General features: G+C 37.8%; 1 protein-coding gene across 2 annotated transcripts in view; it reads right to left on the bottom strand.

Moving 5' to 3' along the window:
- Nucleotides 1–1569: 1569 nt before the first annotated feature.
- wnt2b (Wnt family member 2B) overlaps nt 1570–18450 on the bottom strand; it is a 49151-nt gene continuing 32270 nt past the window's right edge. The window contains exons 2-6 of one of the 2 annotated variants that reach the window (XR_208200.4): nt 16398–16618; nt 6466–6743; nt 5409–5673; nt 2404–2689; nt 1570–1842 (exon numbers count right to left, since the gene is read on the bottom strand). Coding sequence is in view for 1 of the 2 variants with exons in the window: in XM_004910726.4 (XP_004910783.1) it covers nt 2460–2689; nt 5409–5673; nt 6466–6743; nt 16398–16618 (994 nt within the window). In the remaining variant the exon portion in view is untranslated. Of the gene's footprint in view, nt 2690–5408; nt 5674–6465; nt 6744–16397; nt 16619–18450 lie in introns of both variants that reach the window. The other variant, XM_004910726.4, reaches the window with a different exon arrangement.

The following is an 18450-nucleotide window of genomic DNA, read 5'->3' as shown; positions in this document are numbered from 1 at the left end:
TTAAAAAATAAAAAGGTTTTGTTAAAGAAAGTTGCTGTATAGCACTTGAAATTTATGGTATTAAATCTTTGTGAAAGGTGACCATGATGACCTTCACCCAGCTGAAACTGTGTATAAAGCACTGAGTGAGCATTGCATTAGTAAATGACTTTTTTAGCCAGTTCCTCTAGTATTATTGAGAGCAAAAAGGAAATCTCTCCAGATCTGACCCTAACTGGTCTTCAGGCTATGCTGCAGACTGGGATACACTGGGTAAAGGGTCAAGATATAAATAATTTCTAATGATGGAAAAATGAATTGCTGAAGAAATCTTGAGCAAGCTGACATTTATTTTCTTTTTTTTTTTTTAAATATTTTTTAAATAAGTCTTGGTGCAAATGACATTTTTGGCTAAGAAGTTTTATTACATATACTGTGTATTGACTACAAAATATAAAATACTATCTTCCAGTGGATATTAATGCTAAATCCATATATTTGCAAAAAGAAAAATTATATGTGCAGAGAAAAAATTGTTTGCTTCTCGCCATTCTTTTTTTTTAATTATTCAACATGTTTTACTCCCACCACATGTCCTTGCCCTTGGGGCTTGGTAACTGAGACTTACCAGGTCTTTTTGCCACTAAGTTATTCACACTAAATGCATGCTGTATAAAAAAGCTACCAAAGTATTTAGGTTCACTGCTGACAGATCTTATACATCAACTACTATTACAAGGTAAATCACCCTAAACTACAAGTTTTTTCTTGCTGTTTAAAAGGACAACTATCCGATTGCTGATCACCCTCAGTTAAACATGTTCAAACAAAAAATAGTCTGCCAAAGTGCTTGCACAAATATTTTAGTTAAAGCTGTGCATAGAGCTGTAATATTCATTTGCATATACTGTATATTGCCTTGAAATTTTCAGGTAATTTCAGGTAATCTCAGCAATTTGGCATCCCAGAGTGGGCAACCTTGGCACTTGGTGCTTATCTGTACTTGTCTGAGTTGGCTGGGCCATTGCTACTTTAATCCAAAGCAGTGACACTCCTTAATATGAATGAACTGCAAGTGAGTGCCATGCCCTGCTCACCAATACAGTGCTGAGTAATGCAGTCAGCACTGTACAGTACTTGTAGGGGAAGCTATAGGTCTCTGCATTTGGAAAGTGCAGAGGCTTGTGGCCATTCAAGAGCACCATGCAGTGTTCAAAGTTCAAAAATGGGCAGTTGCTGTCTTGTGAAAGCCATGGTACAAAGTGCAAAACAGGATAAATACGCCATTTTTTTTGCACTTTACACTTTGTACGGTGCCTTCCTTTTATTATAATAAAATTATAGAAAAAATAAATTGAATACTCTACTGTTTGGATACATTTTTAAAAAGCAACAATGATTCTTGTTTCCACTGCAGATTTTTTTTATGTAACTTTTAACTTTCCATTGCTAAATGCAAGAGGCAAACCTTTACCTCAACACATTCATTTGGGTACCAAATTCCAAATCAGCAAATCATCTTCCCATACCATTCAGAATAAAACTGGAAAGCTTTTGTGCATTAAGTATCACAAGAATATCACAAAAAAATGTTTGCAATATAAGTTTATATGTATTTAAAAAAAATATTAAAGCATATACACAACATACAAGAAGCAAGTTTACAAAACTGAGTTTGTCTCAGTTGCATCAAAAGTCCTCCATCTTGGAATTTCCAATATTTTTCAATTGTTTAGTCGACAAAGGGGATTTTTCACAGTTCGTGCTGCGTACCATCTTGTAGTTCATGAGAAATTGTATAGAATCCCCGCTGACTTGTAAGCAGCTCTCGGTATAATGTACCAGTGGAGAAAAGAAATCCCCCTAATAGAAGGCACAAAGTCCAAACAAAAAATGATAAAGTATACATGGGGTCTGTCAGTTATTTCCTTATGAAATGTATCAATTGATGAGATCTCTTACGTTGGTTTTGGTAATGTCTGTATAGTTATATATCTTTCATAAACACCAAGGTTTGTTTTTTTTCCCTGTTGTAGAGCTTCCTTATTACTTCCTAGAATAATAATGACCTAATCTGAGGCTGTATTATTTTACTGATACTGGTGGTTTTTCTCAATTAATTTATTAATGTTTATAGAATGTCTTTCAAGTGGGGTTTGAATGGAAAAATGAATCTCCATTATGGAAAAAATAGCTAGAGTAAAAAGAGATCTATAAATTTTGAAGGTCTGTGAACTACCACCAGCTGTTTTGTGAGAACAGTTGTGGACCACTGCTTTTATTTTAAACTTCTCATACAGAAATATCTGGTTCTCTGTTGACCTAGATCTGACGGACCGCAGTATATCCTGGAAAGTGAAGTCCCATATTTAGTGCCTTGCAGAATTACTTAAATAAGAAGCCATGCAGCTGGACTACACTTACACCCAGAATTCTGCGGGGCCTGCGGCATCTTGTCCAGTAGTGAGAACTTGAAGGGCTCATGTTTGGTCTAGCCACTCTGCTCTTTTTGGTGCCTTGCATGTATGCACATCCACAGTCTCCTCACATTCTTTGCAACGTACTGCACAGCACCAGTGAAATTTGCACTCGCATTTAGTTATACGTGTGACACGGGTGGTGTCATAGCCCCGTCCGCAGCACATGACCTCACAGCCATCGGTTCCTCTAGAGACTTTGTCACACACCCTGCCGGCAGTACCCAGGGATCCTGAGGAAAGAACATTTATGGTGTAAGTGATATAGTTGTTAACAATTGTTCTGCAGTTACAGAAGAGGAAACATTTTTTTACTCCACTGTCATGTAGCTAGTGCTGAAAAAAGCTCAGTTTATCAATTAAAATTCTAGTAACATGGAGAAAAATTATTGTTTTAAATTACTCCACCAGTTCCAACTACAGAAAATACAGATAAAGAGGGGAGATACAAGCATTGTACCTTTTTAATATACAATATGCCAGTGAGTACCAACTAAACATCTCCTGAAATGAACTGCAGCAAAATGTAATCCCTCATTAGAGACATTTTTAAGCAACACTTGCTAGTCACTTGGGGACCCCTAAGCACATAAAACATGCTGGCTCTTGATAGCGCCTTCATCTTTTGAGTTGCAGCCAAAGTTCACAGGAACATCAGCACTTGTGCTACCAACGCAACTCTTATACCAGTGATAATATAGCTGATTTGTAACTAAGGGCTCTGGCACACGTGGAGATTAGTCGCCCGTGACAAATCTCCCTTGTCGTGGGTGACTAATCTCCCCGATATGCCATCCCACCGGCGAGAATGTAAATGCCAGAGCCCTAAAGGTACTGTAGGTTCACTCAGAGTGAGCTGGTTGCAGTGTGGCCTCAGCTTAACTGGACAATAAAAATAACATGTAGAAAAGTGGTTCAAACATTTTTATCTTTCTTGCCTACTGTTGCATTTATATCATATCTGTTAATTACTGTTTTATTATTGCATTTCCTGTTAGCAATGAGTTTATATCACCAGTCAAAATAAACAGTACTGGTAGACAACAGCTAGAGGCTAAAAACTTTAGCCCTGTGCGAGGGTGACCTTTTTTAGCTGTGATGTAACACCCACAGGACTTTTTCTCCTGACTACATGCTGGGCCTGAAGACATTACATTCCTTTGATAATGAACTCCTTTTGATCTTTCTCTGTGGCCTTCCCTAGCTCCCTGGAGCACTGGAAGAGTGAAAGGATTAAACACCCATTAAAACATTAAACAGCATGCCCTTGGGTGTCTAAAACAAGTACAATGGCTTAAAAAATGATTTTCCTTAGCATACTGGATTCTCAAATATTTTTTTCATTTCTCTCATGACGTTGTAGCTCTTTCATTATTCTTATCATACAAGGGACAGAGAAGATGGGGCTCCTGGAAATTGAAGAAGACGGCACAAGACCAGGTCTGGCAATCTGGTGTATGCCAGAGGGCCTGCTGTAAGCTGCCATAGACTGTTGCTTATATTTAATCTGTGTTTGGTTGTTTGGGCTATTGTGTATTTGAAATGCCAGTGCTTACTTTGAATCTCAGTGTAGACATGACTAGGGAACCCAACTGATAGAGGCAGCTACTGATATTCTTCTGTTACCTGACATAGTGGATATTTGGGCAGAAAATACTGCTAATTTGCAATGTTACAGTTGATGTATCAAGAATTCTAAAACTTCTGTTGCCCATATGCCCTTATTTAAAGGTATGGTCATACCATTACATTACACAGTCATAATATTATTGCTGCCTGTATTTATCTCTGTGTGTAAAGATAATTACGTCTGTTTGCAATTTCACTAGGAAATTTCTGAAATTTTAGGGGGGGGGTGTATTGAAAAAAATGAGGTTATAGAGGCTATGCAGCTCTTGAACTGCTTTGCCTGCCTGCCTGGAATGTAGGGATACAGACAAGAAAAGGGAAATGGAAAAATGAAGGGGGGGGGGGATCTCTGTTGCTGCCCTCTAAATGGGCTTTATCTTATAAATAGTGCTTTTAGCATGCTGCTGCAAGTGGCATTTTCACATTCTTCTCATGGTGATTTTACTTCTAATAACAAAATGTAGCTTTCTGATCAAGAAGTGGAGTGGTGCAATGAAACTGCAGAGGAGAAATGAGACTTTTGTGTCTGTTAATTAACAAGACTAGCTTTTTAATTTTACCAGTCCTTCTGTAAGAAGCCCTTTTCTATGCAGGAAACACAGAACTTTTTTTAGTCTACTAAGTCAAATTTAGGTAAGGGCAATAAAATATTTTTAGCTATGCTATTTAGCGGTAAATTATATTTCAGTACAACATGACTGTGTACCTGCCAATTGTAGGATACAAATATTATAAATATATTTTAATGTTCAATACTTCTTCAATACGACGCAACATGTTAGCTTTCTCCCTTGCAATGCTGTTCTGTATAGTACAGGTATGGGACCTGTTAACGGAAGGCTCTGGATAAGTGGTTTTTATGTAATTTGGATCACCATACTGTAAGTCTACTCAAAAATAATTCAATCCTGATAGGATTGTTTTGCCTTCAATAAGAATTAATTACATCTTAGCAGATGTCTCCTTCCTCTGTTTCTGATAAGAGAGCGGAAATGTTTCCGTGTGGGGGGGGGGGGGGGGGGTTAGGGAACAAGGTGAGGTTTTGCTACTCTGCATTGAGCCCCTCAGCAGATATTTTTGTGCAGGGGAGGGGGGGGGGGGTGGGCCTTGCAGAGTAGTAACATCACTGTATCTTAGATACTGTTTTTTTACTACATAGAATAGGAAATCATTTAGAAATGTATTATTTTATTAAAATTCTACAGGAAATGGCCTTCCCATAATGCAGAGCGTTTCCAGATTTCCAGATAACAGATACTATACCTAAATGCTAAATTCTGAGCTTCACATTTCTACAGTTAGAGAATAAAATAAACAACGTACCGGCTGTTTTGTCCATAAGACAATAATCAGGGGAGTTTTCAAAGTAGACCAGATCTTTTTTGGTAGCTTTTCTAAAGTTCTGATTTGCCACAGCGAACCCACTTCCATCTTGATTCATCGTGACTTGTATTGCCCCATTGTATTTTCGCCTTAGAAAATCTCCTGTCTTTCGGAAGTCTGACATGGCACGCCAACAAGTCCTTAATGTACAAGACCCGCTGACCCCGTGGCACTTACATTCAAGATTCATAAATCGTTTTACTGCCTGTAAGATAGGAAAAACAGCCAAGACTACTGATATTTAAGTCTTTCACAATCTCTTGTTTTGATACTCAGTTTTACTGGAATATGTTTTGTTTTCTAACTAAATGAGTTACAAAAGTGATGGAGTAAAGATGTCAAGAGCAGGATTTACAAAGTGCTTGCCTGCACAAGAAAGGGAAAAAATGGTGCTTTGCTACATTTGTTCTTTAACCTAATAGGATTTAGATGTGCCCAATTAAAATAAATTGTCACATCACTAATCATTTGATAACAATCTTGGGAATCAGCCCATTTGCTGCTAAAACTACAAGGTGGGCATAGAAAAACTGCAGAATAATGTCTTCCATAAACCACCACCTTCCCCCTTTTTTAGATTTTATCTCATGACTCCCATTAAAACCACAACTATTTACTGTCTCTGCGCTGAAGCATTATAAATTATCCAGCATTGAAATGTATTTATTACACAAAATATTTGCTGTTTTAGCCTCCAGAGGATTCTTTCCAAATAGCATTAATCGCTTTAATAGTTTAGATGTGTGCTTGCAAATCTGGACATATGGCCACATCTGGAGGGAATGAGGATGCTTTTCTTTGCTTACCATCTCCTCAGACATAAAATAGTGATATTTACACTATCTGGTCTAATATTGTTCAAAGAAAAATAAACCAAACTGTAGAGTGCTCACTGCAAGTTAATATTATAGGAAATTCCATTTTTTGCAACATGGTTGATCTAAAACCATCATAATTAACCTCCACTTCTCTCAGTGCATAGCTCAGTAAGACCTACCATTCTCCCACAGCGGTTATTGTGCAAGTTCATCAAAGCCCGTGCATCTTTCAATCTCTTCTCCTTTGCATCCACAAAATCTTTGGCAAATTTTATACCAAAGTCAATGTGATCGCTGCAGCCTCCCCAGTCAAACTCCCCTCTTTCATCCTTTGAGCGGCCTCTTTTTTTTGGATCGCAGCTACATGATTTGAGCTCTCCTTGACTGCAGGCTCGGGTAAGTGCATAAACGACTCCAGCATAGGAAATAGCATAGACAAAGGCTGTTTCCCTGCTGCCTGTCACAAAAAAAAGCAAAATTGATAGCCAGAAGAAAAAACCCTGCATTTATATATCACTATATACTTGCATATGACTCTTTGACTCCTTGAAGATCAAGGATAAAGAATACATAGTGCTAAAGTGAATGAGGAAGAATTGTTACCCGTTGTTGTCTAGGGTCCGGGTGCTCATGCCCCAGACCTTCATCTTAGGGAGCCAAATATGGGAAAACGAAAAAACAGGCAGGCACTCCAGAAAAATACATTTCTTAAGTAGCTCAACAAGTTGAAATAAAACCAGTAGAGTTTATTTAAACTTGCACATAAAAGCTACAAAGTCTTACGTGTTTCATACCAAGAAGGGTACTTAATCATAGGCTGGGCTTTGAGCTACTTAAGAAATTTATTTTCTGAAGTGCCTGCCTGTTTTTTTCCCTCTTTAACTCCTTGTCTGCTTTGTTGATAGGCTTAAAATTAATGCCCCAGGTCTCCTTCACTGTTGATTCAATTTAAATGTATTTTTCCTAAACTCTTCCGGTATGTTTGCCAACTTGGGGTTCAGTTTTAACTAGGGATGCACTGAATCCAGGTTTAGGTTCTAGCCTCCTCGTCAAACCGTATCCAAATCCATAAAATGACGTGACTTTGTCACATAAATACGCAAGTGGAAAATTTTTCGTTGCTCGTGTAGGGCTAACCGACCCTTCCATATCCAAATATGTAAATTAGGATTCGGTTTGGCATTCAACCGAATCTGAAAATAGTAGATTCGGTGCATCCTTAGTTTTAACCAACCAATACTGCAATCTTGTCAAATGGTACTTGATCTTTACAAAGTTAAGATTAATTCTGCTAATGTAGGAGAAGTTGCACTGGTTTCTACAAAGCTAAATCTTAGTGCTAAATTCAGAGATACTTTAGGGCAAAGCTTGCTTCGTGTAGTGAATACTTTATTCTCTCTATAAAGTCTGTGTTGCCCTGGACCAAGCCATCATTAAAAACTACCTTGAGCTGAGACTGACCACTCTCTATTTGACTGTAGAGGATCAACTCTGAAACTGTACACTGATATTATTAAGAGGCATATAGATATATTTCTTCCTTTTTGCTTTGTTCTCCCAAACTTCTACAATTGTATTACCACCTTGCAGTTGCTGTTTTAGTATTATCTAAGCAGCTATTACCTGTCTGGTATTACTGTCTTAGGTTGCAGTGTTAACATTGTCTTAGCAGCTATTGTCTGGCTGGCAGTCTAACCTCAGGCCTGATATTGTTAAAAAAATATATCATATTGTTACAAAAAACCTTTACATGAAGCAAGAACAGAAGTTTGAGATAAACAGGCAAATAACAAATATATTACATGAAATATTTTGGGATCCAGTTGCTAGAGGAGTAGCAATATTATCTTCTTTGATTCAAATGGCACAAAGGAAGATGAAGGAAACACCGGGTATTATGGTTACTGTAGTTTATTGTATCTAGGACATACAGTGGAGGAAATAATTATTTGACCCCTCACTGATTTTCTAAGTTTGTCCAATGACAAAGAAATGAAAAGTCAATGGTAGGTTTATTTTAACAGTGGCAGATAGCACATCAAAAGGAAAATCGAAAAAATAACTTTAAATAAAAGATAGCAACTGATTTGCATTTCATTGAGTGAAATAAGTTTTTGAACCCCTACCAACCATTAAGAGTTCTGGCTCCCACAGAGTGGTTAGACACTTCTACTCAATTAGTCAACCTCATTAAGGACACCTGTCTTAACTAGTCACCTGTATAAAAGACACCTGTCCACAGAATCAATCAATCAAGCAGACTCCAAACTCTCCAACATGGGAAAGACCAAAGAGCTGTCCAAGGATGTCAGAGACAAAATTGTAGACCTGCACAAGGCTGGAATGGGCTACAAAACCATTAGCAAGAAGCTGGGAGAGAAGGTGACAACTGTTGGTGCGATTGTTCGAAAATGGAAGGAGCACAAAATGACCATCAATCGACCTCGCTCTGGGGCTCCACGCAAGATCTCACCTCGTGGGGTGTCAATGATTCTGAGAAAGGTGAAAAAGCATCCTAGAACTACACGGGAGGAGTTAGTTAATGACCTCAAATTAGCAGGGACCACAGTCACCAAGAAAACCATTGGAAACACATTACACCGCAATGGATTAAAATCCTGCAGGGCTCGCAAGGTCCCCCTGCTCAAGAAGGCACATGTGCAGGCCCGTCTGAAGTTTTCCAATGAACACCTGAATGATTCTGTGAGTGACTGGGAGAAGGTGCTGTGGTCTGATGAGACCAAAATAGAGCTCTTTGGCATTAACTCAACTCGCTGTGTTTGGAGGAAGAAAAATGCTGCCTATGACCCCCAAAACACCGTCCCCACCGTCAAGCATGGGGGTGGAAACATTTTGCTTTGGGGGTGTTTTTCTGCTAAGGGCACAGGACAACTTATTCGCATTAACGGGAAAATGGACGGAGCCATGTATCGTGAAATCCTGAACGACAACCTCCTTCCCTCTGCCAGGAAACTGAAAATGGGTCGTGGATGGGTGTTCCAGCACGACAATGACCCAAAACATACAGCAAAGGCAACAAAGGAGTGGCTCAATAAGAAGCACATTAAGGTCATGGAGTGGCCTAGTCAGTCTCCGGACCTTAATCCAATAGAAAACCTATGGAGGGAGCTCAAGCTCAGAGTTGCACAGAGACAGCCTCGAAACCTTAGGGATTTAGAGATGATCTGCAAAGAGGAGTGGACCAACATTCCTCCTAAAATGTGCGCAAACTTGGTCATCAATTACAAGAAACGTTTGACCTCTGTCCTTGCAAACAAGGGTTTTTCCACTAAGTATTAAGTCTTTTTTTGTTAGAGGGTTCAAAAACTTATTTCACTCAATGAAATGCAAATCAGTTGCTATCTTTTATTTAAAGTTATTTTTTCGATTTTCCTTTTGATGTGCTATCTGCCACTGTTAAAATAAACCTACCATTGAAATGATACTGTTCTGAGACTTTTCATTTCTTTGTCATTGGACAAACTTACAAAATCAGTGAGGGGTCAAATAATTATTTCCTCCACTGTATACCTCAACTGTCTAAAGTGTTTCTTGCCCTAAATGCTCTTAGTCGTGGCTCTGTACAAAAAATAATTGGTGGCATCAACCAAGGTCAGACTGGACCAGTGGGAAAAAACCCGGGGAGTAGGGGGGTTGGCATTGAGGGAACAGAAGCTCGCAACTGGGGTGGAGAGAAATATGTATTTGTATTTGGGGCTTTTCAAAAATACTGCCTGAGTTAGAAAATTTGAACTTTTTGTCATCCTGAAAAAATAAAAAATATTTTTACACTGTCCTTAAAAAAGCAGTAGCATGCAATAAGGTATCTGCACTGTTAATTTGCACAGCTAGGCTTCAGTCATGCCCTCTAATATTTTATCAGCAAGACAGTTCCCCCACCATTAAAATACCTTACGCCCTGTCCAGATCTCTTTCTAAATATTTACATATCCTATTACTGTTTATACATTTCTCTGCTAAAGAAAGATACTGCATTTTGACCATACACTCTTTCTCTACTCTCTAATAATCCCTTGAAATATACTGACATTTATAAAACATAAAAATATGTAAGATAAGAAGCAGTACACACCGTGCTACCAGTTGTGCTTAATCAAGTTAATGCTGATTATGCGTATGCAGCTTTGATGAACCAATATGTTTGATTTCAGTCAGTTTGGCTCTACAAAGCAATGTGCTGCCAATTGGATTTAATCATTCAGAACACTCAGGTCAGCCAGTAACCTTCATCAGATTGATTCTGAATTCATTAGCTGACCTGAAGGATAAGCTGCCCACTTTATAGTGGGATCCACTTCTTTGACCAGACTGTTGTAACTTGGCCAGCCAAGCACAAAGAAAAAGTTAATATGATTTTATCTTGTTGGGCCAAGAAAAGTTGGCTTATTGTCGAGAATACCAGTGCAATGCATAAAAATGCCTTTGAGGGCAAAATATAGCACTGGGCTATTCAGTTGGACTGTCCCAGTAGCTTAAGTACAGGGCTGTTTTGCTCCTACAGTGTTGTGCTTCACACTATGAGCGCAAGCTGGAAAGCGCAGACCGCACTTAAGTTACACAAGTATGAGTGGTCTATGGATGGGTCCTAAGGGTTACAGTTCATATTTGGATTAAAGGGCATCTATTGCACAAAAACTATTTCCCCCATAATGAGGGCTAACAGAGTCTGCCTCTGAAGAAAAGCTCTCTAGCTCATTTATTATACACAGGGGTGTGATGTTGGATTGGGGGAGATATGGACCAATGCTTCATCACATGCACATGCATAGTAAGCAGATGTTTACTTGTGTTTATGTTGGTTAGACATTTTTCTGGTATTCAGGTTTGTATGTTGAGGAGCAATGGTGTCCATACCCCAGTATTGTGTGATTTCACACCATCTTAATGTTACACAAATACCTGTGCCCCAATGCACTAATAATGCCTTAAAATGTCCTTAACATAGCTGGCTATTTTTTTTCAGAATATATAACTTTATACCTGGAACTTGCACGTGCAAAGGCTGAATTACTAGCAAATTATGGGATGAAGAAATGTACTGTAAACTAATCTTCTTTTTCTTTTGTTTAACTGGTATTTAATTATATTTGGTGTGCTCCCACAACCCACTTGTATTTTTGTCATCTGACTAGAGCTAATGGAGGTCCAATGTGACATCCTTTAGAACCACCTCTCACTGCTCACGAGGTAACTGCACTTAAAGATGAGTTTCCTAAAGGATTAGGAAATAAAAGGGGATTAGGAAACAACAAAAAGTAATTTTTGTGATATATTTATATGGCTATATTACAGGTCAGTTAAGGCCCTTCTTTACTCTTCTTCACCAAGAAGTTCCGAGGCTGTATAAGAGGTGATTGGCCAGTGCTTCTATAAAAGTGATGGCACACAAAGCTAACATCTAATCTAATTTTATTTTACAGTGGAGAATATATTATTCCTTTTAATAAGAATGTAGCAGTGAGTCTTGTTACCTGTCAGATCACTGCTCTGTGACCATAACTTATGCTGACATCATTAAAAAAGAAGGAAAGGTAAAATCACTGGGGGGTTGACAATGTGAAAAAAACAATCTTCTTCTCCTGTTGTCTATCTTTGGAGTCCTGGGGCCAGTGCATGTACAGCCGAGTGAAAAAGCGGGCTTTTTGGTTTTTCACTCTACTGCACATGTGCAAACAGCACCTAGATAGAAGAAATAAGAGGATTGCTCTCTTGCAGCTACCCTGAGCTGATGCGGATTTGTTCTACCAGGAGCACCAGCCCAGGGTATATAAGTGATTATAATCACTGCAGGGTGCCTAGCATTTTACCTATTTTTAAGGTTATTCATAGTTATTATTGCATAATAAGTTTTCAATAAAATGGGCCAAATGTAGCTTTAAACAGCTAACTTAAATTGGCCACATGCGGTTCCACACCATCTATAGCTTGTGGCAGAGCTAGCCAAAGATTGACCTATGTGCAAGAATTGATAAATAATCATAACTAATATTATACTACACATTTTAAACACACTAATCTTACTTATACAGATATGGGACCTGTTATTCAGAATGCTCTGGGCCTTTCCACAGTTTGGCTCTCCATACCTTAAGTCTACTAAAAAAAATAATTTAAACATTAAATAAACCTAATAGGATTGTTTTGGCTCCAATAAGAATGAATGATATCTTAGCTGGGATAAAGTACTGTTTTATTACAGGATAACTGGAAAACAGATAATGGTTACTATGCATGTATTGGTCCCATCAATGATAATACAGTATATTTCTGTTTAATGTATCTGTGAAATAACATCATGTCCACACAGCAGCTAAAAGAGTAACGAATAAAGCAAATAATCCCTCATAGATTTAACACAGATACAGGTACTAAAATCCTTTAGCAAATGATATGCTGTTTATTTGCTTTCCCTAAATATGGATTATATATAAAATGTGAAATATTTGAGTGGTGCTGTATGGAATGATCAAAATCTAAAGGTGTGTCAAAATCAGTGAGGCTGCATAAACAGACTCAGGAAGATGTATAGTACAGATTATTCTTGCAATATACAAAGGATATTTGATATCAGAAAACCCAGCAAAACAGGTATAACTCATCATTTACATGCTATGTGTAAAGAATGCAAAGAAAATGAAGAATTAGTACAGGTATGGGATCCGTTACCTAAAAACCTGTTATCCAGAAAGTTCTGAATTACGGGAAGGATTTCTCCCATAGACTCCGTTTCAATTAAATAATTCTAAGTTTTCAAAATGATTTGCTTTTTTTTCTGTAATAATAAAACAGTAGCTTGTAGTGTGTAGGATATAATGAATCATTATTGGAGGCAAAACAAGCCTATTGGATATGTTTAATGTTTTAACGTCTTATATGGAAAACCACAGGTCCTTAGCATTCTGGATATCAGGTCCAAAACCTGTACATTAATATATATTCAAATTAGAGGATATGAGAATGTAACAAACTACTTTTACTATATTTGATTCTGCAGGTTGGAAACATTAATATAATTTAGGTGCTTATGGTAAACCCATAAGTTTAAGAGGACCAAAAAAAGGTGTAAAATCCAGGAAAATGTAAAATCAGGGAAATGTGTAAAAGCAGGAGAACTAAACCCTAGAAATCAATATTGCCAGGACAGCCATATTTTATTTGCTGAATGTACCACACCAGCCTAGAGGTTCAGCATTTCTATAACAGTAGTGATCCAGGCCTTCTTTGTTGTCACAGGAGCTCCCCATCTTTGATTCTATTAGAAGCTTGAGACACTCACATGCACAGTGTACTTTGGGCAGCTGTTGAGAAGTTAAGCTTTGGGGTAGGTGTAAATTATCAAGTAGGAAATTAGGTTTAATTATTATATAAGATGATGAACCAGGGCTGATTATTAATTTCTAGTGCTAGGTGCGCTGGTTTCAGAGCTGCCATGTACTAATCTGAATTAATTACTAATCAGCATTATATCATGACATTTATATTCTATATATATATATATATATATATATATATATATATATTGTGAGTTGGTCCCTAAGCTCAGTAACAGTGTAAAAGAAGATGGGGATCTGCTAGAGGCAGAGAGATCTTCACTGCTAAAGGGCTATGGTTGTCTTGAACTGGTACAGAAGCCCAAAACACAATGTACAAAATTTTTGCCCTACTTCTGTAGTTAGGCTTTAGTTCTCCTTTAAAATTTAGTTCTCGTTAAAGTACAAAGAGTATAAGCACAGGGGTTAGTTTTGCTTTAATATTCAGTGTTTACTGTGTTAATGACATGGTTTAAGCATTTTTGCATTATTACTAAACTATGAGACAGCATGTGTAAAACCTCTCTGACAGTCCCATGTACAACCCAAAGTAAAAGGTGAATTGTGGCTGTATTAGGTGCAGACTAATTGGAATACACTACTTTCAGACAGAACCATCTGCTTAGTATAAGTATCAAACCTCTTAATTTCACTAAAATAACATTTGGTGTAAAAATTTGGTGTAAAATCTGGAACACCATTGTGGAAACCTGGAAAAGCACCAATTGAAATACATTATAAATTGGTGGGACTGCAAAAAATGGGAGAACAATTAAAAAGCAGGGGATTTATAATTGAGGTTTGTATTCACCTGTAATGCCTTTTCACTTAATGCCCCTAACAAGACTTCTCTTAGGGGTACATTTACTAATCCACGAACGTCTGAAAAGCGTCCGAATGCGTTTTTTTCGTAATGATCGGTATTTTGCGACTTTTTCGAGCGCTCAATACGAAAAAGTTGCGACAGTTCGCGAAAGTCGTAATGGCTATGAAAAAGTCGCAACAATTCACGAAAGTCATAATGGCTATGAAAAAGTCGCGACAATTCACGAAATTTGTAATGGCTATGCAAAAGTCTTGACAATTCATGAAAGTCATAATGGCTATGAAAAAGTCGCGACAATTCACGAAATTTGTAATGGCTATGAAAAAGTTGCAACAATTCATGCAAGTCGTAACGGCTACGAAAAAGTCACAAAAAATACGAAAAAGTCGCAAAATGTTCGTTTTCCAATCCGAGTTTTTCCCATTTGGATTCGTGGATTAGTAAATCAGCCCCTAAGTGTTCTTAGTGTATAATGAATATTATAGGCTGGCCAATTCTTCCGTTTTGAAAGATTAATAAAATACCAGTAGTTTTTGACAGCTTAAACTATATTTTGCAGGCCACACACACTGTATTTTTAGATTCACTGTTGATTTGGCGCACAGTGTGTGAGTACCTTAAAGGAATACTGTCATGGAAAAACATGTTTTTTTTTCAAAACACACTAGTTAATAGAAGCTTCAGGTCCAGCAGAATCCTGTATTGAAATTCATTTTAAAAGAGCAAACAGCTTTTTTACATTTAATTTTGAAATTTGACATGGGGATAGCCTTATTCTTCATTTCCCTGGGTGCCACAGCCATGTGACCTGTGCTCTGATAAACTTCAGTCACACTTTACTGCTGAGCTGCAAGTTAGAGTGATATCACCCCCCTCCCAGCAGCCAATCAGTAGAATAATGGGAAGGTAGCAAGATAGCAGCTACCTGACACCGGTGTTTATAAATGTGGTAGCTATCAAAATAGTCAATAAAAAAAATCCAAGTCTGGCTTAGGACTCCTCCAGTTACATAAAGTAGAAGAAACAATAGCTTGTCTGAAAGCAGTTCTAATGTGTAGCACTGGCTTCTTCTGAAAGCTCTGACTCAGGCACAATGCACTAAGATGGCTGCCTACACACCAATGTTACAAATAAAAAAAAATAGATTTGTTGGTTCAAGAATAAAATTTTAAATGGAAGAGTGAATTATTTGCTATGTAAACGATGTAATTTAGAAATAAAAAGTATACCATAAAAATCATGACAGAATCCCAAAAGCACTGGAATACATTAACATACTGTTATGTCTAGCGTTATGTAACTATTATTTGATAGGGCATAATTGTGGTCTAAAAACGTAAAATATACTTTGCGTTATGCACAGAGAAACTGCCAGTCCATCCTGTGTGCACACTGACAGGCAGATACCTTACCATTGATTTGAGGTATGAGAAGATTGGCACTTTCTCGACCATGTTTATATTTTATTGGCGAAGAATACACCTGGTGTGACTTGAAACCAAAAAATTGTAGAAGTAAAATTATGTTTTTTCATCACAATTCCATCTATTTGCATAAAAATAAGGAGAAGGCCTTGTCAGTCAAATCATTTTTATGTGAATCTACTTCCCTGACTCTACATATGCTGATCATAAACCCAGGTACTACACCATTAAAACTGTTTTTTTACTTGGGATCTGATCAGCATAATGCCCTGGCTGTGCTATAATTCTTAGTGGGAGCCTATAGGGTTCTCTATAAAAATGGAAGTTATAGGAACAAAATTGGTTTGTTCCCAGGGTTCTCTCTCTGCTTTTTGTACAGATGAGGAAATGGTCTCCTCATTTAAAAGGCTTTACATGTAAAATATTTATAGTACTGGCATTATTTGTGTCTTTACCCCTTTTTAATAACTTAACTGCTCTGCCTCAGTTTACTGAAATAATGAACATGACTTATTTATGTTAGAACATACTTCGCAGCATGGCTCTCCCAAATACTGTGTGGTCTCTGTCCAGTGTGCTGCAGTTCCAGCGGTGGTGCCGGAATTGATGCTGGCACTCTCTGATCCACTCCTTGGCACCTTCACCAATAGCTTGCATAATATCTGGGTGTTTCTGGCATAGTTGTCTTTGCTTGTTTACCAATCCAGGGATGTTATCACAGATAACCCTTGCTCCTAGTGCACCAATATACCTGTAGAAAGAAAACATATATGACATTATGAATTAAGAACATGGCAGAGGATGGATTTTGTTTGACATCTTAAAATAAGTATACAAACTAAAGAGGTAACATACCCCTGGCAGTAACATTTTTTATAATTCTTTGGGGTATTTATAAAATGATTTTTGCAGCCCAGATATATACAGATATAGGGGCACATTTACTATGGGTCGAATCCGAGTCCGAAAAAATTCGGATTGGAAACGAACGTTTTACGACTTTTTCGTATTTTTTGCGATTTTTTCGGCGCCTTTACGACTTTTCGGAAATTATCGTGACTTTTTCGTTACCAATACGATTTGCGCGAAAAAACGCGAGTTTTTCGTAGCCTTTCCGAAAGTTGCGATTTTTTCGTAGCGTTAAAACTTGCGCGAAAAGTTGCGCTTTTTTCGTAGCGTTAAAACTTAAAAGGCGCGACGTTTTGCTTAAGTTTTAACACTACGAAAAAATCGCAACTTTTTGCGCAAGTTTTAACGCTACGAAAAAATCGCAACTTTTGGAATGGCTACGAAAAACTCGCGTTTTTCCGCAAAAATCGTATTGGTAACGAAAAAGTCGCGATAATTTTCCGAAAAAATCGAAAAATACTGATCATTACGAAAAAAACGCAATCGGACGCATTCGGCCCGTTCGTGAGTAAGTAAATGGGCCCCTTAGAGTACTGTTTATATTAGCGATGCACTGAATCCAGAATTTGGTTTGGGATTTGGCCAAGATTCAGCGTTTTTCAGAAGGATTCTCCTGAATCCATGCCTCTGTCCAAACGAAATCCTTAAAATCAAGTGACTTTTTGTTTATGTGACAAAAAGTCACATGATTTTAAGGATTTCATGCACTCTAAGCAAGTAGTTGTCTTTAACCCTTCCTTATCCTAATTTGTATATGCAAATTAGGATTTGGTTCAGTATTTAGCCAAATCTTTCGCAAAGGATTCAGGGTTTGCCCGGATCCTAAAATAGTGGATGCAGTGCATCTCTAGTTTATATACATGAAATACCCTTGCACAATGTTCAGTGTTGTATATAGTAATATTAAATGCTCACAAATGGAAATCTTATGCCTGGAGAAAAAAAACATAAATAAGTTCCTAGCTATTGGTTAGAAAATAGGGAGGGATTAATATCATTTCTGTTTTTTTTTTACAAATCAATGTTTAATCCTATAGAAACAAGCTAGGGTGCCAAACAGGCATACTGTGCTAGAAAGTCCCACCCATGTGTCTCCAACAACTTTTTCTGCTGGTCAAAGCCCCACCATCTGTACCATATGGGAATACACATGACCACTTGCATACTGTATTGGGCAATGCTTATAACTCTGAAGATGGCCTGTTCTGTGTTCTGCATATTAGTTTATCACAGCATATTTCATAGGGGCACATTTACTAACCCACGAACGGGCCGAATGCGTCCGATTGCGTTTTTTTCGTAATGATTGATATTTGGCGATTTTTCGGAAAATTGTTGCGACTTTTTCGTAGCCTTCACGCCGAGTACGAAAGATTCCGATTCATTCAAGTTTCAGTATGGTGACTTTTCTTGGGCCAGGTTGGAGCTGCAGGGTGCCATTGAGTCCTATGGGAGGCTTCCAAAATCATGCTAAGTCTAAAAGTTTCGCCCGCCGCTTACGAGCGCTCAATACGAAAAAGTTGCGACAAGATATGAGCGCATCGTAATGGCTACGAAAAACTCACGTTTTTTCGCGCAAATCGTATTGGTAACGAAAAAGTCGCGACAATTTCCGAAAAGTCGTAAAGGCGCAGAAAAAAACGCAAAAAATACGAAAAAGTCGCAAAATGTTCG

Source organism: Xenopus tropicalis, chromosome 2 (assembly GCF_000004195.4).
Source record: "Xenopus tropicalis strain Nigerian chromosome 2, UCB_Xtro_10.0, whole genome shotgun sequence".
NCBI lineage: Eukaryota > Metazoa > Chordata > Amphibia > Anura > Pipidae > Xenopus > Xenopus tropicalis.
The sequence above is the reverse complement of the archived record's forward strand: the minus strand, read 5'-3'. Positions and strand labels throughout refer to the sequence as shown.